Here is a 24,427-nt window from a genome sequence, read left to right as displayed (position 1 = left end):
GGCAAAAATAAAAATTAGGGCGGATGGTGAAGAGTGGTTTGGGCAGAGGGGAGAGGTTACCCAGAGATTGGGAAGAGCAAGTTCTTCTACCCACCAAGGCTGGAGAGACAAACGCTGGAGGTGGTATTACCAGAATCCAGGGGCCAGCTCACCTGAGGGCAGGTGGAAGCCTGGAGCGCCTGTCCAGTGCGAGCTGGAGACACAGAGGAGAGAGAATTGTTGCCGGAGCAGTGACTTGAGGCACACAGGGAGGAGGAGAAATAGCCCCTGCTTTTTCCTACCCCTGCCCACCGATGCCCACGTTGGCCAAACCCAGCCAGAAACCACATGGTACAGAGGCCTCTGAAATGCAACCTGCAGGGCTCAGCAGCCCGCCCCCACCACCCCTGACAGAGAGCAGAGGGGAAGGACTGAGGGAAACCAGGCCCAGGGGCAGCTCAGAGCCCAAGTCGTAAGGGGTCCCATCATCGAGTACCAACACAGCAGTTGTAGTAGCATCATGAAACATTGCTCAGCTGGCATCAATCCAGAGCTCTCGCAGTCCAATCTCTGCATTTCCAATATTGTGGGAACACATAGGTCATTGTGCTTCAAAACTGTCCCTTTACTATTTGCATGTAATTAAAAACAGGAGGCTCTCTCCCTATGTATTAAGTAATTTTTTTTCTTTTTCTTTTTCTTTTTTTTGAGGAAGATTGGCCCTGCGCTAACATCTGTTGCCAATCTTCCTCTTTTTTCTTTTTTCTCTCCAAAGCCCCAGTACATTGTTGTGTATCATAGTCGGAGAGTTGTAGCTCTTCTATGTGGGATGCCACCTCAGCAAGACTTGTGAGCGGTGAGTAGGTCCGTGCCCAGGATCCGAACCAGCGAACCCCGGACCGCCAAAGCAGAACTCACAAACTTAACCACTGCTCCACCAGGCCAGCCCCTGTATTAAGTAATTTTAAAGTTGCTACAGAATTGCTTATTTTCGCCACGGAAATATCTCCTTATGTACCCAAATCTATCAGTTTCAATAAAGCAATAAACAGCATAATCACCCGGGAGAGTTCCCATTTAGTGCTGACAGCTTCTTGATGTAATTATCCCTTTTAGCTGCCCTCGAATTGAAGCAATCTCTCTCTATCTTTTTATACTCTTACCATTATCTTGTTTTCCCATGCCCCAGGGACACTCTCTAGACAAGTGGATGGATAAATGGATGGAGGAATGGGTGATAGAAGATGGATAGATGTTAATGATAATGATCATGTCCCTGGATTTTCAATATGGGGATGCTCCCAGCCTTTCTTTTGGTGGCAGTGGGAATCATAAAGTGCCATGGATGATGCAGGGTCATAGATGCAAAATGTGAACCTCATCAATGTAACACTTTATCTTCAAACCATAGTAAAAATGTTAAAGTAAAAGTAGAAGAGGATGGTTTGCTCAGAAAGATAGTAATGATTCAGGCATTCTTCACTGCAGGTGAGGAGAGTCTGAATATATTTTCTTTATTCAGATAGTAAATAATAAACTGAATTATTGCCTGAATTATTCAGATTTTCTTCTTCACATTCACATTCCCTATGCATTCAGCCTTTACAGAATACTATAATCCTTCCCACCCCACACACACCACCTACAATGTCCTATGGAGTTGAATTTTTTTTATGACTTAAAGTTAATATATGATTAGGATGTGATTTCTTCATATACAGTTCATTGCTCTTAATAGATCTTGCAAATTCTTCAAACTCTGCTGTAAAATAAAAGCCGATGAAATATCATATTTTAGGTACAATTGTCAATACCAAGGGTGTGAAATTAACCAGGCATCTATCGCACTGCAGGCAGTGTAAGTGCTTTTGGTGGGTCACTTGGTGATGGGTAATGCTTAGAAATTTGAGTTTGAAATAGCTCCAACTAGAACTATTAAAGTATTCAAAAAAAGTTTATGCTTCTAACTTATCTTTTAAAAACAGAAATTTAGAACCAGTCTCTTGCATTCTTCCCTTCTTTGCACATTACAATTCCCACTAACTAATAGAATGTGATGTACTTTAGGAATATCTTCAAAATATGTGTTCACAGAACCAACATACAGAATGCATTGAGGCAGGAAGTGATTGTTGGAAGTGGCTGAAATACAAATATCTTCTATATCTCTAACTTGGCCAAAACCACTAAACACTATCACACCAGTTCTCTTCTGTGGGGGATTTTTTCCATTAGGAAGTAGCAAAAAAAGACATTAACATGTATTTGCTTTTTAACAAGTTCTATAGATATACAGCAGGAAATGTCATTTTTTTTCCAAAATGATATTCATTGATATAAAAGGCATTTTAAATATCAAATGGAAGAATGTTTCTAAAGGAACTTCAATGTGGTCACTTTATGGATTTGATACTCTTCAGAGTTCAAACCCACTACTGCCTAAAGTTGAATTTCCTTGCTTTTAATTAAATTAATTCTAAAGAGTTCCCTTTTTGTGGACTTCACAGGTTTTGGTATTAAAGGTAAATGTTCATGTAGCTGTTCTTGATCCGAGTCTTGACCAGCAAAATGCAATACAGTGACTCCTCTGGGTGAAGTAGGAACTAGGAGGACAGAGGGCAGAATGTTTTACGTCCTCTGCGCGGGCAGATCCCCACTGGGCAGATCCTCACTGTGCTTCCGTCACTGGGTTTTCCCAGAACAAATTGTAGAACCTTTTCTCTACCTGTGTTCTCAAATGTTTCCATGAATCAGAATCCCTGGAGGGCTTGTAAAACACAGATTGCTGGGCCCTTCCCTCAGAGTTTCTGATTCAGGTGGTCTGTGTGGGGCAAATGTGCACTTCTGACCAGTTCTAGGGGAACTCTGCTGCAGCTGGGGCCTCGAGCACGCTTAGAAAGCCACTGCTCCGCTGTGACGGCTGTGACTATAGCTGACATTTGGGCTTTAACATTTTCACAGCTGTTCCATGCCTTTTTATTCAATTGATGTATTTCTAAGCCACCCCATAAGATGCATGGAATAGCTATTCTCTCCGTTTTCCAGATTATAAATAAGAAGCCCTGGGGCTTCTCCCCCTGTGTTCCCTGTCTCAATGAGTATAGCCACCACCAGTGGGAGCGCCCACACTGGAAACCTCCAGGTCACCCAGACTCCCTCCTCTCACTTTCCATCCAGCCACCCATCCAACCTATGCTGACTTTTCTCCCTGTCTTGTGGGTGTCTTGCTCTCCTCCACTCCTGTGTCCTTGCACATTTTCGCTCTTCCTGATAACCTTACTACTCATGGTTAAGTTTTTCTAGAAAAATGTTTCATCAGGTTTGACATATAATATGAAATAGGATGAGTTAACCTTTTATACATATCTAGTATATTTTGTCCTCTTTTTAGTATTTCAATGATCCCAATTTCTCCTTTAAGTTTGCTCATTTTGTGGTACATCTTTTTAAAAATTCACCATTCCACAAGCATGTGATTGTGTCTGAAACTGTCTTGCTTGGAACACACGAGGCACAGCTGGCGAGACGTCCCCTTCAGGTGGGAGCCCGAGTAGCCAACCCCCGATCCAGCGTGGAATCAGACTCCCATTTCTCAGACCTGATTCCACCTGCTTTTTCTTATCACAAGTGCTTCTACCCTTCAGTCTTTCCATTTTTCCCTTCGGCTCATTAATTTCAGCACTAGCCTCACCAAGGCCTGGGGTTTAACAGAGTGAGCTGCTCTTCTGAGAAAAAGTTTTTTGCTAATAAATGCAATTACTCATCTATTGTGAAATTTTATGAGAAATATAGACAAGGCTTTTGTATAAATTGTCAGACTCACAATTGTTAAAATGCACTTGATGTAATTTTCCTTCACTTGAATTTCTACAGTCTGTGTTTTTATTGTAAAAATGTTTCTCTGGACTCTTTGCTTAGAGATTGCTTGAATCTCAGCTTCCAGACTCTCCCTAACCAAAATGGGGACGGGGGGGTCATTGTTAGTAGACCTGCTCCTCCCAGCACTTAAAGACCATTACATCACCTGGAAAATAAGATTTAAGTGGTCTAGAGATTCATTATTGAAAAGTAAAAAGCTGATCTTTATTTTTATATCATGTTAGGGAGCCCACGTGCCCCTGATTGGCAAGGTCATTGTTCTGTGCTATAAGTAGCGCATAATCCACAAAGATTCAGCAGTGCCACTTCACTGGGTGTCCCCACTACCCACCCCTTGTCCATCCAACTCCCTACAGCATATGTTAGGTCTAGCACCTTGCTAAGCTACTGTTGTTCTTTGAGACCATGGCTATATTGTAGCGCTAAGTACCTCACCACTGATATTATACTGAGAGTGTATTAATCTTTCTGTGCCTCAGTTTCTTTATCTGCACAGTGAAGATGACAGCACCTCATAACTTAGATGTGACCTCTAGGTGTGAGAACACACACAGAGGTGCTCTGCCGATTAGAGCCATTGCCGTATCCTCAGCTACTGGAAACACCTGACAAGGGACTGGGTTTATCTTGTCAATTGCTACTGCCCTGGTGCCTTACAGGTCGTTGGCAGACAGTAGATAGTCGAGCATGCATACTTGAATGAATGAAGCCCTGGCAAAGAGGAAAACATCAACAACTTTTGGCTTTTTTTGTGGAAATAAAATGGATATGTTAAGAAAATTGAGCTTTAGGGGCCAGCCTGGTGGTGTAGTGGTTAAGTTCACACGCTCTGCTTTGGCGGCTGAGGGTTCGCGGGTTCGGTTCTCCAGGCATGGACCTAATCCTTGATTAGGTGTCCTTGATGAGCGTGGACAGTGCTCAGCAGCCATGCTGTGGCGGCGTCCCACAGACAAAACAGAGGAAGACTGGCACGGATGTCAGCTTAGGGTGAAGCTTCCTCACCAAAAATATAATTAAATGAATAAATAAATAAATAAAATTGAGCTTTAGTGCTGAGCCTGTCGTAAGTTCATTCTGAGTAGGACTTTTAAGTTTTCTCAGCCTCAGATTCTTTATCTGTAGATGGGGATAAACACTTCTCAAAGAGGCATTAATAGACATAAGTGAAATAAAGAACGAGGCTAGGGAAAAGAAAACAATAACAAAATGTGCCAGCAGTGAAAGAGTATGTTGGGAGCCATTAAAAGGAAACACGGGGCTGGCCCCGTGGCGCAAGTAGTTAAGTATGCACGCTCCGCTGGGGCAGCCTGGGCTTCGAAGGTTCGGATCCCGGGCGCGCACCAACGCGCCGCTTGTCAAGCCATGCTGTGGCCACGCCCCATATAAAGTGGAGGAAGATGGGCACGGCTGTTAGCCCAGCGCCCGTCTTCCTCAGCAAAAAGGGGAGGAGTGGCAGATGTTAGCTCAGGGCCGATCTTCCTCACACCAAAACAATAAAAATAGAAAATAAATAAATAAAAGAAAACACGGAGGAAGCACACAGAGGCCTCATCTTGGATGCAAAGACTCCCCACAGCCGCAGATGAGCTGCCCAGCCTGTGAGTGTGCGAGTCTGGAGGGGGCAGGCCCAGACAGCACAGGAAGACAGGACAGACAGCAGGACAAAAGGCCGCCGGAGGGTTTGTGTTCACGGAGTATTTAAGTAACTGAGGTTGGATCAAACAACGGGGAAAGCTTTGGTTTGGTATGGCAAATAAATTACAAATTTGTATGCAATATAATTACCTTTTATAATGTTTATTAAAACCTCAGAATCATTTTGGATAAAATATGTAGAAATACTTTGCAAGGTATAAAATGTCAATGGAATAAAATTACTTGGTATTTTGTAGCTAAATCATCACAATTAGTGAGTGCACCATGAAGTCACTCAAAACTTTGAGATTTGGAGAATTTAGAGTTCCTGCTTTAAAAAGAGCTCCAAGTCTTCCCATTCAAAAAACTAAGAACACTCTGAGATAGAGCAGAAATTCCTAACACTGCACAGATTGTTACTGGTGCTGCTAGGTCTTTAGCACACCTGGAATTCTTTATGGAATCAAGTGAGATTTAAGTAAATAAAATTTATGCTTAAGTCTTTGGCAATAATCTTAATTTGCCAATTTCCAAACAATTAGAAAAACTTTAAGAAAAGATTGATTAAATCAATTTATAATCTTCTCTTTCATATAATTGGATCTTTCTATTATATGTTAAACTGAAAGCATAATACACATTATTAATATCACAGGAGCTCTATCCATTATTTATTGTATGTTGTATATCTTAACGTAACGACTTGCCTTTGGTATACCAAGAAATTATTTTAGATACCACATCCTCAGATGTACTGGTTCTCAATGCTGACTGCTCATTAGAATGACCTGAAGTATGTCTTCCAACATACCAGTGCAGGGCCTAATTGTCTAATTGAATTCCTTTGCAGAAGGGCCCGGATATTGGTACAGTTCTGAAAACTCCCCAGGATTCTAATATACACTCGGGGCAGAGACTTTCTCAGCCTGTTGATTCATGTCCAAACATCTCAACAGAATTCCATTAACTGCCTTTGCCAAATGTTAAAGTATAATTTTTTTTAAAGGGGTAAAATCATGACTCTCATTCAAATGTAAAATGAACACGTCGAAGATTTTATTTAACTCATTAGTTAATGAGGGAACCAATAAGATGTTACAGCTAGTTCAAAGGCGAATCCAAAGACAGACAAAATATAAGCCACATGTAAGCAAACTACAGCCAAATCCAGCCTACAACTTGTTTTTGTACAGCCCACAAGCTAAGTATGGTTTTTATATTTCTAAATCGTTGAAAAAAGTCAAAAAAAAAAATCTTGTGACACGAAAATTACATGAAATTCAATTTCAGCACTCATACACACAGCCGTGCCCATTGGCTTACTATGGCTACTTTACAGCCACAACAGCATAGCTGAGTAGTTGCAATAGAGACCATGCAAACTATACAGCCTGAAATATTTAATATTTGGCCCTTTTCAGAAAAAGTTTGCCAACCACTGATACGAGCAGTCAGGAATGCTGACACAAATTTGCAAATTGATGCAAAACTGATCAAAATCCACCCAGCATTAAAATAGAATGTTTGGAATCGTGTCTTCCACAGGAGGGAGATCAATGGCCTCTCCATCAGACACGATTTGCTTGCATCTCTGTGAGCTAGAATTATTTGCCTTACCATTAGTTTTCTATAGTTTACGGGTTGTAAAATAGCCCAGTCAAAGACAACAAAAAGCATAGAACTCTCTAAAATTAGATAACCCCCAAAGTTCTGCTAGCCGAAGCTCAGCGTTCCCTGGAAAAGACACCCAGTGATCTTTTAAACCCATTCACAATCTTTCACAATTTTTCCCAACACAAACTAAAATACATTAACTTTTTCAAGACATCAGAGATGTCTCGAACACTCTGAACAGAACTCATGTTATTCCAGATGTGGTTAGGACCTGGCCAGACCCCTGTTTTATAACACATCTTCTCTGCCTGCTCTAGGAGCTTGGCGCACACAAGTGACGACCACTGCTGCCTGACCCCTGCTTGTCAGCTTCTCATTCACAGACCAAACACAAGTCGTTCTTGGGCATGTGCAGACCCCTATGCAGTGGGCTCCCAAATGGAAGGCCCTGGGTCTGCCCTCAGGCAGGATATGTTCCTGGCACCAGCATTTCTAAGCCAGTCGAGATGCTCCATTTTAGATCCAATTCACTTGTGATTTTATAGCTTCCTACTTTCCCAAAAGAAAAAGCAGCATTCCTCTAAAATTCTTATCCATGCTGCATTTCTTTCATTTATTGGTAGAAAAGCAACTCCACATAAAAACCAAGTCTCTGATCATCCTTTAGCATGCATGTTTGATTTTTAAATCAACTTTGTTTTCATTTAAACTGTTGAATATTTATTACAGTTAAGAAAATCCTCATTAAAAGTACCTTCAGTGTTTTTATGATGTTCTTATGAAAACTTCTTGTGAAATAAACAATTTTCCAAATTTGCACTGAAATGTTTGCATTATTTTAAAAATAACAGTTACTTTGATCTTAGCAGTTCACAAATAAGATTGCTTAAGGTCGTTCTCTGAAGAGACTCTCTGCTGAAGCCAGACTGGCATCTCCAATGTACATCAGTTTGTACACTAACTGATCACAGCTTGTGGTTCAAAGAATTGCACTCGCTAAAATTTGCTTTCTTATATCACGTTTGGCTTTGCTTTTCACCACTTCCCTAAAGCCAGCAGGGCAGGTCTTAGTAGCCTCATTTCACAAACACGGACCTATCAGCTAATGAAAGTTGAGTCTCCCTCTTGTGCCTCCCAAAGCACCCTGGTTGTCCTCTTTCACAGCACTTGGCACACTTGTGATTATATGGCCAATGCTTGAAGACCGAAAGTTCCCTGAAGACAAAGGCGTGGTCTGTTGAGTTCCCCACTTGCGCCAGCAGTGCAGTGCAGTGGGTTCTGGAGTCTGGTTGTGTGCGCCCAAACCGCAGCTCGACCACTTGCAGCAGTGGGCAAGTTACTTAACCTCTGTCTGTGCCTCAGTTTTCCATCTGTGAAATGGTCTTAATAGTACTTATCTCAGGGTGTTCTTGTAGATTTAGTTAATATGCACAATGCTTAGAACTGTGCCTGGTATATACAAAGTAATTAAAAAATGAGAGCTGGTTAGGGCTGGCCCGGTGGCGTGGCGGTTAAGTTAGTGTGCTCCACTATGGAGGCAAGTTCGCAGATTTGTATCCCGGCGCGGACCTAGGCACCACTCCTCAAGCCATGCTGTGGCGGCGTCCCACATAAAGTAGAGGAAGATGGGCATGGGATGTTAGCCCAGGGCCAGTCTTCCTCAGCAAAAAGAGGAGGATTGGCATCAGATGTTGGCTCAGAGCTGATCTTCCTTAAAAAATAAAAGATAGAGAGAGCTGTTATTATGACCTAGTAAAATGCCTGGCACAAATCAAAATGCAATAAATATTTGTTAAATGAATGAATGATTGAGTGAAGTAAAAGCAGAATTGAATCAAATGGTCCAAGTCCAATGCTTTTTTACTCTTCTTCCATGCTTTCTTGAATGTACAGAAAGTTTAATTTTAGAAAAAAGTAGAATTCCAGCAAACTATTGAACAATGATTTCACTAATTCTCTATAAAAATGATCATTGGATTAACTGAAAAATTTCTCTTCTCTGGGTTTGAGTCTCTTGTCCTTGATTTTAAGCCAACATACCTTTAGAAGAACCATAAATGCATCTCTAGCAATTTATTTAAATGACCGTCTTATGCTGGTACATAGTAATTGTTCAATAAATGTTTGAGGGATGATTGATTTGGAGAATGAATGAAGAATGCGTACATACATATAATTCGGTAAAGTTAGAGCAGTGTGTAAAACAAAATGTACCAGACAACTAAGGACACAATTTTAATCAGACTATTACAATAGAGAGAACGTTCATTAGTGAGAAATGTCTCAAAGAAAAGAAGCTGGCAGCTCAGCAAGGGAGTCGTCTGTGAGTCCTGCAGGAGTCAGGAGAAAGAGTGGACAGCGAGGCTTAGAATCTAAGTCTTATGAGGAAGGGTGATTCTTTGCAGTTAGCCCTTTCCCAGAAGAAAAAAGGGCGGGGAGATTTCAGAAAGCAATGGGTTGAGGTGAGTGGCAGTTCTCAACCATAGCTATTCTCTGGTGACGCTCAGGTCAGGTTCAACCTTGTCGGCAGTAATTCTCAGGGGGCCATATGGCCCTGTAGGATATGCCTGGCAAATTTGGGCGAGGGGCACTTTTTGGTCACTACAATAATGCGAGGGCACTGCTGATGCTTAGTGGGAAGAGAAATCCTGTAACACACGGGACAATACTATACAACAAAGAATTCATCTGCTTCCAACAAGATTTTTGTATATCTTGCCAGACATTCATGTATGTGAAAAAAAAGACTATAAACTTCTAAGCCTAGACTTTAACTCCTGTTAAAGTAAAACTTTATTAAAAGGTAAAATCATGACTCATAAAATTATAAGATGAACATGTGTCAAATATTGTGTTTAACAAATTAACTAATGACGGAACAAGTAAGATATGATGACCAGTTTGAAGGAAAATCCAAACAACACACAATCAGCAACTAGAAATGAGGAAACAAATTTACAAATATATGCAACACTGGTCAATATCCACTGGGAAATGCTCAATTATATTCCATCTGATGAGAGTCCTTTGCCTTTCTGTGGACAATAATAGCTTGCATTACTGTACGTACACTACAGCTAACAGATTGCACAGACAATAAAAGGCCCCTGGGAGTCAGATGACCTGGAAGGTGCACGAGATAAGACATTTAGTCTTCCTCATTTTTTCCTGACACTTCTTTTTTCATATAAGAATAATTTGCAAAGTATATTTTTCAAAATTTTAATTTAACCCAAGTTTTCTGGGAATGCAACTAATGTGTAAATTAAGGAGAGATTGTATTTTGTTTTGTTTGAACTTTACTGAAGTGTTAACCACCATTTCAGAAAATCACTTACTTCTCTGATGACAGTGCTGACCATGGTATTTATGTGGCCAATACATCTGAATCAGTCTGCCTCTGTAGCTGTGGAATCCACAGTGATATTTATGGATATTTACATATAAGTACAAGCATCTAACTGTAATGCCTTTTGAAATACATATTATGTTATAATAAATTATTTTCCTTTTATTTCTCCTTTAAGGTACAGTTTGAACAATGCATCAACTTTTTGGAAAGTGTGTGTTAGCTTGGTTATATTCTTGATTAAGCTAATTTCAGGATCATAAAGGGGGTATTAGAAATATTCAGTAGAAAAAGGAGGTAGTCAGTTGACTGGGTTGAGAGCACCTGGCATGAAGGTACTACTGCAGCCTAGATTAAGTAAATGCAGTTCAGAGAGGCAAAACCAGAATTAGAGACCATGTTCCTGAATGTACAATCTTTGTCTGTCTCTCTGTCCTTCTTTCTGCTCACTGTTCCCCTTCTTCCTTCCTTAAATAAAAACACCCTGTTCAGAAAGCTTCCCTGTAAATAGGTTGGCATGTAATGTTCCCATTGCAGATCAGAATACTGATAAAACCTTTCAGCATATTTTATGTAAATTGTGATGCATTCCTGCATAATAAGAAAGATATATCTTAAAATAACTATCTTAAACCAAAAGCCAGATTCTTTGTGGCATTCTGATGAAAGCAAGAGTCAAATCCTGCAGCGCCAGGTCTGTAAGGGTTTCTTTGTGTATTGGTTGTCTATTGCTGCATATGAAATGACTCTACAACTTAGTGGCTGAAAGCAACAATAAACATTTACTATCCTTCCCAGTTTCTGCTGGTCAGAAATCCAGGAATGACTTAGCTGGTGGTTCAGGCTCAGTGTGTCTCATGAGGTTGCAGTCAAGATGTCAGCTGAGGCTACAGTCCTCTTAAGACTTGACTTACTCACTTATCTGGCAAATTGGGCATAAGGAGGCCTGAGTTCTTCCTCATAAGAGCCTCTCCACATTGCTGTTTGAGTGTCCTCACAACATGGCAGCTGATTCCCTCCAGAACAATTGATTCAAGAGAGCAAGTTGGAAGAAGTAATATCTTTTATGACCTAGCCTCAGAATCACACATCATCACTTCCATAGCATTCTATGGAAGGCAGCCCTAAGCAGTGTGAGGGGACTCTACAGGAGGATGAATAACAGGAAGGATCATTGATAACCATCTTAGAGGCTGACTGCCATACCATGTAATGTTTTGTATGCCTTCCACAGTCCCAAATTCACATTTTATTTAATTGTAATCATTATTATTTCCTCAGATACATATGAAGTTATTAATAGAGAGAAAATATATTGATTATTTCACTTTGCAAGTCAAAACTGGAAAAACACCACCTTTTCAGTAATCTTGGAATAAATAATTCATAAGCCATTCAGAATTGAACTATGACCATGCTATTAAAAGCTATAACATCATTGTATGTCAAGTCCATGTGACAATTACTTCATTTGTCCCAAAATGTTCATTTCTTCAGAGAAGACAATACAAATTTTATTAAGGCCACTAACAAACCAGGGAAAGACATAGACGGGCTCTTTTTCCAAATGCACATTCACCATTTCCTTATATAGGGCTGACCCTAAATTGAAAGCTGTTAGAGATCATGTTACTCACGACGAAGAGAGAAAGTAGTCAGGTGTGATGCAGCTCGGAGCTCTGTCGTTTTTATGTTATATGAGGCAGGGTTTAAGTCTACGATTTCACGGATTCAGCATTTTTGTTTAGTGAGGGAAAAGTGTAACAAACTAAACTAGAAAAAAATATGCCTTTGCTTGATGATTTGAGAAGAGGAATGCTCCATGTTAACATGTAGAGAGACACACATGCACATTTCATTCCACTGAGGCCCACCGGTCGAGGGGGACGCTCATCTTTGCAGCCCTGGGCTAACTCTCTTCATTACCCTTTGAGTCACTTAAGAAGATGTAAGTAGACAGATGCTTCAGAGACTCCGATCATTCACATCAAGTAGCAAGTGCAGGGTGTAGAATCAGTTGGAAGCTTATAAAATGGCTTAAAGTAAATGGAGAATTTTTAAATATCCCTTGTACAGTACCAAGAACATAACAGGTGCCAAATAAGTATTCGTTTCTTCCCGTTGCATCCTCAATCCTGCTCTCAAGATTCTAAGACTAGATTTTGAGGCTATAACCTCCTGGAAACATCTAACTAAAGTAGTAAGAAAGCCCAGTGAAGTCCTCCAGGGTTTAGGAATTAAGTTTCTACCAGTTTCAGTTTTAATCCAGATGTTATTTTAATGTTATTAATAATAAAGATTTGGTGGTAAAATATTTTTGTTTTTATGATGTCTCTAAGACTTTTACTTAATTATGTAAACACATTTGAAATTTCACATTTACCCCAGATAACCAAGGAGCTTTTTTGTGTGTGTGTGTGTGTGAGGAAGATCAGCCCTGAGCTAACATCCATGCTAATCCTTTTCTTTTTGCTGAGGAAGACTGGCTCTGAGCCAATCCTCCTCCTTTTTTTGTCCCCCCCAAAGCCCCAGTAGATAGTTGTATGTCATAGTTGCACATCCTTCTAGTTGCTGTATGTGGGACGCAGCCTCAGCATGGCCGGAGAAGCAGTGCGTTGGTGTGTGCCCGGGATCCGAACCCGGGCTGTCAGTAGTGGAGCTCACGCACTTAACCGCTAAGCCATGGGGCCGGCCCCCAAGGAGCTATTTTTTTATCTGAAGTTTACAAAAATCTAACAATAACATCTATGAGAAAAACTTTTAAAAATGTATATTTATGTAAATGTATATTTATGTAATGTGTATTTATGTATTCCACGGAGCAGAAGAGATAACATTAGAGATTTCGGAGATCTCAAACTTCACCAAAAAAAAAAAAGTGTATTTATGTTGAGTGACTATACAATAGGCTTTTTAAAAATAGTACTTACCCTTATTTTTTTTAGGTGATACATGCTCATTACTTAAAATGTTAAAGGATGGAGAAAATTACAAAAAAAGGAAAATAAAATAATGATGCTAAAATTTTGCTACTGAGAAATAACTAAATGATATCTATCATTCCAGATATCTCTCAACACATTTTAAATGATAGGCTAGATAGGAGTACTTTTACAAACATGGAATTTTTCTGTAATGCCATTCTAATAAAATGGACTACATTTAATTTTACTTGATTTTAACAGAAGAAAAAGAAACTTAAATGACGCTCAAGAAATTGCTGAATTTCAGATAAATATTCCTTCCTTCATGAGATATTCATTCTTAAAAGATCCCTGAAGGCTAAGAAGAAAGATTTACCTAAAATATTAATGTGGCGTCATTATCATTTGCACTATATGTATCAACATTAGGCAGCATTTTTGATGTACTGCTATGAAAGATAAAATCTTCACAATATTCACACTCCAGACATCTTCACTCTCCCACATCCTAAGTTTTGTTAATTAGGTGAGTATTTTACCATTGTCATGGTTTATAAATTTAAAATTCGTCCTGCAACCACAAGTCTCTTGGCTGCTTGGACAGATTTCCATATTTAAATGGGTTTACATGGACTCATTCTCAACCTTCTACCACAGCTTCTACAGTCCTGAGTTTTCTGTTTGAATTTATCTTTTGGTTGTCCGGAATGTATCATCAGATAATTGTTTCAAGAAGGGCTTATGGATGCCAAGACTCCGGAGGGCTTGGCTACTAAAAGGAAAACTCTCTCTATTCACAGCACTTCTGCTATCAAATATGTAGGGGTTTTTCCACATCAACTGGGTGTCCTACAATTCAATTATGACACTAACTACCTGGAAATGCTGCAGACCCCACAGTTAAGGAGCTCAGCTCCACAAGACTGCCCCCTACTCCAGATGCCAGTTGCAAGTCCCAGCCTGTCATTCGTACTTCTGATCAACCAGCTATAAATAGGGGTTCCCAACTTTCCTGGCTGCCACATGAGGGAGTGGCTCTCAAATCGCCCAGCTCCGCGAGCCAATGGGGCTCAGCATTCTCAAGTCCCCTGGAGCCCCAGAAAACAACGAGGCAGTTCTAAACGGACTGGCGGGCACTTCCTGCGTCCCTCCCCTTGGGCTCAGCACAGAGGGAGAAGGCAGAGACCTCGCAGTTTCTCCCAGGAACTCGTTTGACTGCACACCTTCCCGGCTGCTGGCCAAGTGTTGGAAATTGAGGAGCTGTCAGGAACTGGAGGCTGACACCAAATATATATTTCTTATTACATCACAGCCTCTCGCTGCTTGTAGCTTTCAAATGTGGAGGGCAACTTGACTTGGGAGTTTGTCACTGCCGTTTTCACTGATGCCGTTCGCTGTTATTTCTTAGAACTGCGTTTGAAGATGCGATTGTCTTAAAACAAAAAGTTTAATTTTTTTAAAAGTCAAATCATATTAAAGTTTTCTGACAAATACAGCATTTTGCTCTGTCACACCTCCCCACTGTGCAGTTCCACTTGCCAAAAGTACTCCCTTTTAACTCAGGTAACTATTTCTTCTGGCATTTACTCTTTCTATATTTTTCAATAATATGTGTCTTTTGAGTCATCAGTTTTATACATTATTTTTTGACTTTCTATTATTGTAAATGAAGATTTCAGTTTCTTACAATACAATCCCCTCAATATGGTGATAACTATCATTTAATCAATATTCAGAGTTTACATTATATATTCACAGCTGACCTATTTGTTCTATGTTTCCTTTCTGTTTTCCTGGAGATAATGTTTTCTTTGATTTTTTTTTCATTTGCGTAGTTGTCTTTCTATGTACTTATTGCCAATTCTTCTCAAATTTTCCATTGAAATTTCCAGTATAATTTTCCACATCAGGTACCTCATCACTTCCAATTTTCTGAGACCTCCTTCTCTTTCTTTCTGGACTGCTACTCTCTAGGCCTTTTGGACAACTGTCACCTGGGACTTCCCTTTGCTATCCTCCTTAGAATTTCCTTGGCCTTTCTCCTGCGTTGGTTCCCTGATCCCTAGATCTCAGGCCTTCTCTCTCGGGGCTTACTCTCTCGTTTTGTGGAGCACATCCTTCAGCAGTTTTGCCAAGTTAAAATATTTGGTACAATGGCAGAGGGCTTGGTGATACAAACCTTCCATATACCTGTCTCTTGAGATTAATCCAATCTTCCCTGGTTGCCTTTTACACCTGTGGTACCTATCTCCCTGAGAGACCCCTTCACCGTCTTCCTGGGGATTTCCCTAACTTTTTTCCAATATCCCATTTCTTCCTATTTCTTGGTTAACCCCATCATTTCAGGTAAACACATCCTAAGAATGGATGCCTGGGAGGAATTTTTTGAGACTTTGTGTGTTTGAAAATATCTTTAGTCGCCCTCACACTTGATTGATAGTATAGGTCTCCGTTCTAGCCATGCTGCCTTCCCAGCTAGCTGTTTCTGGAACATGAAAAATATCCTTCTTCCTTTTGTTTTCTCATTTGCATTTGCTGCATGGCTAGACCCTCTCACTTCTTTCAGGACTTGCTCAAATATTATATTTTCAGCCACCACCCTATATAAAATTGCAAACCCAGCCTTCCCACCCCCATTCCTGCTTCATTTTACTTCCTGAGCACTTATCACCACCTGGGATACTATATATTTCTCTGTGTTTATTTTATTTATTTTCTATCTTCCTCCACTAGATGATGAGCTCCTCGGGGCCAGAAACTTTTATCTGTTTTGTTCACTGATGCATCCCAGCACCTGGAATGGTGCCAGGCACATAGTAGGCTGTCAATCCCTATTTGTTGAATGAATGAATGAATAATAAGCATTTATGTTCTATATCTATAATATGACAAAAAGGAAGATAATTTTCTTATGATAAATAAGAATGGATTTGTTTAATATAGAATGAAGAACTTGCTGGTCATGCCACCTGAAGATCTAAAGGAGATTATTGAATCTTTTCTTTTTAGATTTTTAAACATAAAATAGGCGACCACTTGATGTTTATGATTTAGTGTGTATATGTATATATGTGACCCTTCCCAGCAGCATTTGAAATAGCCTTTCCTCTGCGCTTGTCCCTCACTCCTCACTCATCTTCTGCTTTGCCTTTCTCTGGCTACAGGTGGGGCCTCTGGCTGCCCCAGCCGCACCCATCTTCACCCTTTACCAGCTTATCTCACTTTGGGCTTCAGCTAGCCCTGAGTTCATCTAGTTTGGGTTGGACCATTTCATCTATGGCCTTTGCTTTTGGACAGGTCTCCTGCCCAGAAAGTGACCAAAGTAGCCTTTTACTCTACACCCAGCAGCTGGGCTTCTGACCAGCACCCCCACCATGCCCACGTCCGTATAAGCATACCTCGCACTCTCACGGGAACCCCACACACACTCTATCACAACAGCTAAAGGTCACAGTTTTTTGGGTCTGTTTATTTTGCATACCGTGTGATAAAATGAATGGCCCTGGCTTTTAGTGCTTGTCTTATCCACTGCAGTGTAAAAAAGTTTGGAATGGCCTGGGTCACTGCCATGTCTAATTTTCACATAAGAAACTGATGAAAACATAATTACTTAAAGTACATTTATAGGTGGTGGTGAGGTTTGGATGATATTTTTATTTCAAAGGAATTGACTATAGCCTTAGTAGTTTCAATATCAAGCCAAGAGAGAGTAGAAGGAGTCTTTTAAAAATCACACTTAAATAGGGCTCCTAGATTCAGCAAAGAAAAATACAAGATGACTAGTTAAATTTGAATTTCAGATAAACAACAAATAATTTTTTAGTGTCATTATATTCTCATGGGAATCCTGTATTTCATCTAGCAACCCTACATTTAAATAGCCAACTGTTCCGTCAGTGAACTAACTTGGTTAGGTTTATTGTGAATGTGAATGATTAATGTTAAGATGTCACAAAGGCAAAGAGTTAGAAATTCATTTTTATCGGTTCATGACATAATGCAGCAGACTATTTCACTCTGGCTAGTCTGTATGGTGAGAAAGGTGTGGTTAATGAGATGCTGCCCAGGAGCAGGATGAAGACGTCCATCTTTATGCTTCTTTCCCAACGCTTTTCTGGAGGAGCACAGAGATCACATCATAGGAACAGATTCAGATGCATTTCCCCCATGGCACAAAGAAGTCAGATCAAACCACTGAGAGCACTTGAAGCCTTTCAATTTACTCATCCCAGCTCCTTCCATGGCTGTCTTAGTCAGCTTAAGCTGCTATAACAAAATATCATAGACTGGGTGGCTTAAACAACAGAAATTTATTTCTCACGGTTCTAGAGGCTGGGAAGTCCAAGATTGAGTTGCAGGCTGATTCCGTTCCTGGTGAGGTCCCTCTTTCTGGTTTGTGGACAGATGCCTTCTTGCTGTATCCTCCCATGGCAGAGAAAGAGATCATCTCTCTTGTGTCTTTTGTTATAAAAGCACTAATCTCATTCATAAGGGCTCCACCCTCATGACCTAATCACCTCCCAAAGACCCCACCTACAAATACTGTCACATAGGAGATTAGGGCTTCAATACATGAATTTGGGGTGGATACAAACATTCAGTCCACAGCAATGGAGATTTGAATAAAACTACAAGTGTATATCCAGAGAGATCTTGGGTGTTAGGAAACATCATTCTGACAGTTGAGTGAATTATAGGTAGACACACATAGGAACCTCCCCAGGTGAGAGAAAAGAGGGCACTTCTTTGAAATCTGAGTACAATTCACCAACAGGCAGGTTTTATTTTAAGAAACTAATAAAACTAATATGATTCCACCTTTCAGAGCTGTTATCACTTGCAGTTTCAGTCGGGTGATTGCACTCCAGTAAATTAGCTGACTGAGAGACCAAAGATGATATCTGCACCCAGACAGTCCATTCATCATGCTCAGCCTTTGGATCTCAGCACAGCTTTCCCATAGATTTGCCAAAATGCCACTGAAGTAATCACAGAAAGCTCCCTGTTTTGATCTACCTAATGCCTTAAATATTGTCAGTGGCTCTGGATTTAGGTTTATTGGAGTATTTTAATAACCCACCAATCTCTTTATCTGAAAGTTTCATATAACCACTTTCTTAGTTCATAAATACTTATTGATTTTAATTTTGCACTGAAAAAGGAGTGGACTGCAGTAGATCAATGCCTCCTTACCCAGGAGAGCAACGCAAAGCAGTGGCAGAAGTTATTGAGGTATAATCATGCAAAAGCGACAAAAATCTTTAAATATTATCAAATATTTAGCAAGTTGTATGGTCAATGTGAAGTTCACACTTTTACTCTCTCAATATCATTTTGCAAATTCACAAGATATTCAGTCAGATTATCCAATTTTGGGAAAGCGTAATTTAAATTTTAATTGGTAAAACCAGCAGAATGTGATAACTGGGATTCAAAAAATCCAATTGCATAAAATTCAGGCTTGCAAGATTGGAAGATGAGTAAAATCTCAGGGCCAAAACTGCACAGCTAATTGGCTGGGAGTTCCGACTGGAGATGTGGAGTCCAAAACTATCCCAATGCCGTCTGTGATTTGGCACCACCTGTGACATAGTCTGTTCTTACCAACTGGTCCCTAGGTGTGCTGTATGCGGCTGGGTAGTAATTCCAGAAATTCTGGGTCACTGTTGTTCTTTAAGCCTCATCTACCCAGAAGTACTGGGCCTGAGGAAAATGAGTCCAGGGACCCAGGCGGTCTGCCTAGGTTTGGACACAGGGCTGCTTGCCCTTTCTGTACCAATTTCTTGTTTTTTAAAAGATGATATTAAAATAATCAATGAAAATGCATTTTTTAAGTTAAGTTTAACTTTGGATTTTCTTTATTGCTCTCTATTCTTTGGGGAAATATGTGGACATAATGAATCCGTCTCAGGAGCTTCCTCTGCAGACGGCTCTTGGTCTCCACCTGCTGTGGCCTCCACCTCCCTATCAGAAACTCTGCCCTTCTTTACTGCTTCGAGCATCTTCTCTCTGGCTGATCCAAGTGCCACAGACATAACGTCCATTAGCCAGACAGTACAAATCCCCGGGCTGACCCTCCCCACGGAACATTATTCTGCCATCAGCCAATCGGCTCTGGAAAGTTCACGATCACCTGCTTCCTCAGAAGACAGCAGGGTAAGTGCACTCAGCCAAGATACAGCCAGAGACTTAGATGGAATGGAACTGTCGCACTCGCCTGCCTCCGCCAAGGCACCAGAACTCAGTGGATACGTTTCCACCCCGGCTCACTTCTTGGAGAATACCACTCCCATTCCAACTCTACAGTACATCACCACTAGCTCTATGACCGTCGCCACCCGGGGCCAGGAGCTGGTAGTGTTCTTCAGTCTGCGCGTCGCTAACATGCCCTTCTCTAGTGATCTATTCAACAAGAGCTCTCCAGAGTATCAAGCTCTGGAGAAACGATTCACACAGCTGGTGAGTGGGCACTGCTTCCAATTCTCTGTGTCTCTTCTTTCTTGTTTTGTTGTTACTTTATAATATAATCACTGGCTATCTTGAGCAACGCAGGTTGGAAGAGACAAGCCTCTGAGATAACTGTTGCTGAAGGCATTCAGCTAGAGTGTTGAGATGGATTCAGATCCAATAAGCAAGTGAGTTGTGAGTCCAACAGACACTGCTGCCCAGCCTCATGGGAACAAATTTATCCTTAAGATCTTTTCATTATAGTTCTTCCTAAATTAGTTTTCCCAGGAATAATACATAGCCACTCAAGTACTGAACTTGAAATTTAAAAGCAATATGAGTGGAATTTTGTAATTCCACTAAGTTATAATGCCACAAGCTATTTTCCAGCCATCTGACAAAGGGTACAAAGCTAGAATGGTCCAGCACAGAGTGGGCTGAGAGCTCAGGGGTAAGGGCTCCTTTTTTTAGTTTCCCTTAAGTTCCTGTAAACCTAAAAAGTGGCTAAATGGCTTATCATTCCTGATCCCTAATAAAGAAAGTGAGAAGATGATCATGATGGCATATATCTTTGATTATACACAAAAACATCCTGAAAACTCACATTTATTTTGTTTCTACATGTACAATAAGAAATACTGAACTGTGTGATACTTCTCCCAGCCAATGAAAGTCAAGTACCCAATATATATCACACAGATTGCAAAACTTCTGAAAATAACTGAAAAAATATTTGTAAGCTTCATATAAATTAAATTATTATGCAAATTAAAACCACATAAAAACCAATTCTTCAAGTGAACTTTAAAGGAAGACTTTATGCCATCTTTCCACCACCACCACCACCACCCGCCCCCCGCCCCCCCCACTCCACAATGAGGTAAGTAGATACTGGGACAATGTCAGGGACAGAGTCCCAGTGCACCTTGCCCAGGTGTATTAATTAGGGTACACGCTAAGCTGCCATAATGAAGAGATCAAAAACACAGTAACTTAAGTAAGAAACAAGTTTATGTCTCTTTCTCTTGGTGGGTCGAACAGCTTTGCTCTACAATGTCATCCAGAGACTCACATGCCTTCTCTCTTGTAACTCTGCCAACCCCAAGGGTGTTTCCTCATTCATATAGTGAAAGCTGGGTCACTGGTACATCTCTGTTTCCACTTGTGAGAAGAGGAAAGAGGGGAGCCCAGGAAAAGCAATTTCGTAGGCAAGTGATATCAAAGTTGCCCCCATCTCTTCCACTCATATTCCATCGGTCACATGACCACACTTTGCTGCAAGGGAGGCTGGGAAATGTGGTCTCCAGCTAGACAGCCTCTTTCCCATGGGGAAAAGGAGAATGGATTTGGGAGAAGGGAGGAGCTAGTCATCTGCACACTAGGTGAAGACATGGAAATCCCACCAGAGGCCAAGCAATGCTAAGACACGAAGAATGAGCCCAGCCAAAGTAAGTGAGAGAAATCTGGAGAGAGCAGATGGAAAAAAAAGTTCCACACTTTGCGTAAAATTTTATCAGAGTGGTATCAGGTATCAGGGTATCAGAATGTGGGTCAGGGTCAGAGTCAAAATTCTGGTGAGGGGGGGACAAAGACAAAGAACAAGCAGGTCTGCCCAGCCTGGGAGATTGCAGTTTGCACCTGTGTGCTTTCTGGCTTCGCAGGTGTTGGTTCATGAAGGAGGGGCTCATTTTCACGGCCAGGAACAAGACAGACATCACCGAGTGTCAAACACTTCCCGACAATGGTCTCAAGGATGGCTGTGGCTCCCAAGAGGCAGCTGTGGGAAGCTGCCCTGGGGCATACTTTCGAGATTATTAAAGTATAGTTTGGAAAAGGTCCTTAGGGAACCACTTTTTTTCTCCCTCACGATTCAAATAAGCACTGAGGTACAACATAGTGGTTAAGTGGCTTGAGGAATGTCCCTCAGCTAGTTAGGGACAGTTCTGGGACTGACACCCAAGTCTCCTGACTGCCAGTTCCCTGCTATTTCCACGGCTCCACATTTGTGTTGACTGTGAAACGTATCCTGCGTAGACAAACAAGATCATGTTCAGGCTGCTGTGTATTTCGATAGGTCATTTCAGATTGGTTGCTTCCAAATAGATGTCCCATTTACACCGGCATAGGTCAGTCCGCTCTGGGGCTCAGTTTGGAACATGTTTTGTTTTTTTGTTTTTTGTTTTTTTAACTTTTTTTGGGGGGGGGAGGATCAGCCCTGAGCTAACATCTGTGCCAATCCTCATCTTTTTTCGCTGATGAAGACTGGCCCTGGGCTAACATCCGTGCCCATCTGCCTCCACTTTATATGGGACGCCGCCACAGCATGGCCTGACAAGCAGTGCATTGGTGCGCGCCTGGGATCCAAACCCGGGCCGCCAGCAGCTGAGAGCACACACGTAACTGCTATGCCATGCTTGGAACATGTTTTTATTTGCTTGGATTTTTTTTTTTAATAACTGAACCTGGCATTCCTGCTTTGCTGATAGCATTGGCCTGGATTTGTAAAAATCCTCTGTTCTCACAATTCATCATGAAGAAAACCACTGCCCATCCATCTCAATACAGAGATAGAAAGGTGGAAATATGGGACCTAATCACTGCAAAGAGATCATTAACTAGTGGTCTTCTGGTCTCACGTTAAATCCAAACACAAAAATAAAAGCAATAAAAGAGGAACTGAAATTTATGCTTCAGATAATGAAAAGTGAGTATAAATGGGTTAGCAGCAGCTGAGCACTTAGAACAGAGTTAAGAGTAAACCATCTTTGATTTTGCAGCTGGTTCCATATCTACGATCCAATCTTACGGGATTTAAGCAACTCGAAATACTGAACTTCAGAAACGGGAGTGTGATCGTGAACAGCAGAGTGAGGTTCGCCAGGTCGGTGCCCTATAACCTCACCAAGGCTGTGCACGGGGTCTTGGAGGATTTTCGCTTGGCGGCAGCACGACAGCTTGATCTGGAAATAGACAGCTACTCGCTCGACATTGAACCAGGTGAAAGAATCCAACCGAGAGCTTGTGGGAGTGTTTTGTTTGTTTGTTTGTTTGTTTGTTTAAGTGTGCAGTTCAACAAAAGTCAGATTAAAATCACACTTGATAAAATAAGCTTTTGGAAGCTATAGATCAGCCCATGAGAAAGGCCGAGTCCTGAGGCAGGCAGGCGCAAGTTTTCCTCCATCCAACAGCAAAGAACCAGCAGACCTCTTGGCTCACCATCTGGGAGCTCTAATGTCCCTCAGAACAAATCTTTCTCTGTGCTTAAGAGTTGTGTTTTTTTAATGGTGCCCACAGCCGTGCTAATTTACATTCTCCTAAAAGTCAAAAGCACTTTCTCAGTGAATTGCAACAACCCAGAAGGTTTCTACCTAACAAACCTTCCAGTCATAGTTAACTATCGAATCACGCTTCAGAAGACAATTCAGGATGAAACGGACAACGACCTGAGGAAAGAAAAATAATCATTAGACCAAAATGCAAGCTTGGGCAAAAGCCACTTCACCATCACCAAAGAAAGAAGAAAATAATGTCCCTTCCGTTTGTATACCTTAGATCAACTTCCATGTGCAGATTAAAGCAAAGCAGAGTTAGATGTGAAGAAAACTCTTCGAGATATGGGGGCTTAGCCAAAGGTTACATAACAGAAAGCCAACGTTTGTGCTGCTAATAAAGCCTAGTGTATGTACCGTTGTAACCAGCTATGCCCAAATTGGGAACCGTTTCCACTATTAGTTTCAAAATTCTGTTTTCTAACCAACTGAAGGAAGTTTTTTTAATTCCCTGGAGTTCAAGGGGGCAAGGCTCCAAGTCTACTGCCAACTACCTTCCAGTCAGGCTCAAAACAAAGCCTCCTAATTGGCTATGAATTATCAGGGTGAATCTTGAACATCCTCTTTGGCTTCTGTGGACTCACAATGAAGGCAGAGGGAAAAGGCCTTGGGCAAAATGCAAACAAAAACGGCTCAGTTGGGAGACACTTATCCTTGACAGAGGAGGACTTTAAGCAACTTGAAGAAAATTGCCTCCTACCTTAGTAAACAAGATCATTAAAAAGACAGAGCGCCCTTAGGCACTGAGCCTGGAGCGCTGACCTCTGAAGGGGCTGCTCAGGAAGCCCTCTGGACCCCTAAGAAGTCAGAGACCTCCTAAATGCTGTTAAGATACTACCTCTTCCCCTGAAAACTACCTCAGCTCTGAGAAGGAATGGGGGCCTGCCGGTTAAGATCAGGAGGTGGATTTCTTCAGGCCGTTGAAAACAACACAGGGATGTGTATAGGGAGAACTTGGAAAACATAAGGGAGGTGAGGGCCCAGTCCACTCCCTTCCTTCCTCCCCCAGGGAGTGGACAGTCTACTTAGAGACCCATCCAACAATAGGAGAAGGTAAGTGTAGGGAGCCAAGTTGAGGCAGGGAGACCTCGGGTCTGCTGCTGTGGATACAGGCTTCTCAACGTTGATGCCACTTAAGCAGTGCCTTAGAAAGAGGGCAGGAAACCGGCAGTGCATTGTACGGGAGCATAAGGGACTCTGGTGATGCTGGAAGGAAGCACAGCATAGCGATGACCTTGGAAGGCCAGAGTTCTGAATGTCAGTCCTGTGTG

At 41.3% G+C, this 24,427-nt stretch overlaps 1 protein-coding gene across 1 annotated transcript in view; it reads left to right on the top strand.

The window, feature by feature from the left end:
• The window catches only part of IMPG1 (interphotoreceptor matrix proteoglycan 1), a 115,266-nt gene that overhangs the window by 72,923 nt on the left and 17,916 nt on the right, over window positions 1-24,427 (top strand). The window contains 2 exon segments of the mRNA XM_004422049.3: window positions 19,307-19,839; window positions 22,605-22,824. Of these exon segments, the coding sequence (XP_004422106.2) occupies window positions 19,307-19,839; window positions 22,605-22,824 (753 nt within the window).

The sequence above is a fragment of the Ceratotherium simum genome, chromosome 19 (assembly GCF_057802395.1).
Source record: "Ceratotherium simum simum isolate JZ-2026a chromosome 19, ASM5780239v1, whole genome shotgun sequence".
NCBI classification, from domain to species: domain Eukaryota; kingdom Metazoa; phylum Chordata; class Mammalia; order Perissodactyla; family Rhinocerotidae; genus Ceratotherium; species Ceratotherium simum.
This window is presented reverse-complemented; position numbering and strand designations above follow the sequence as displayed.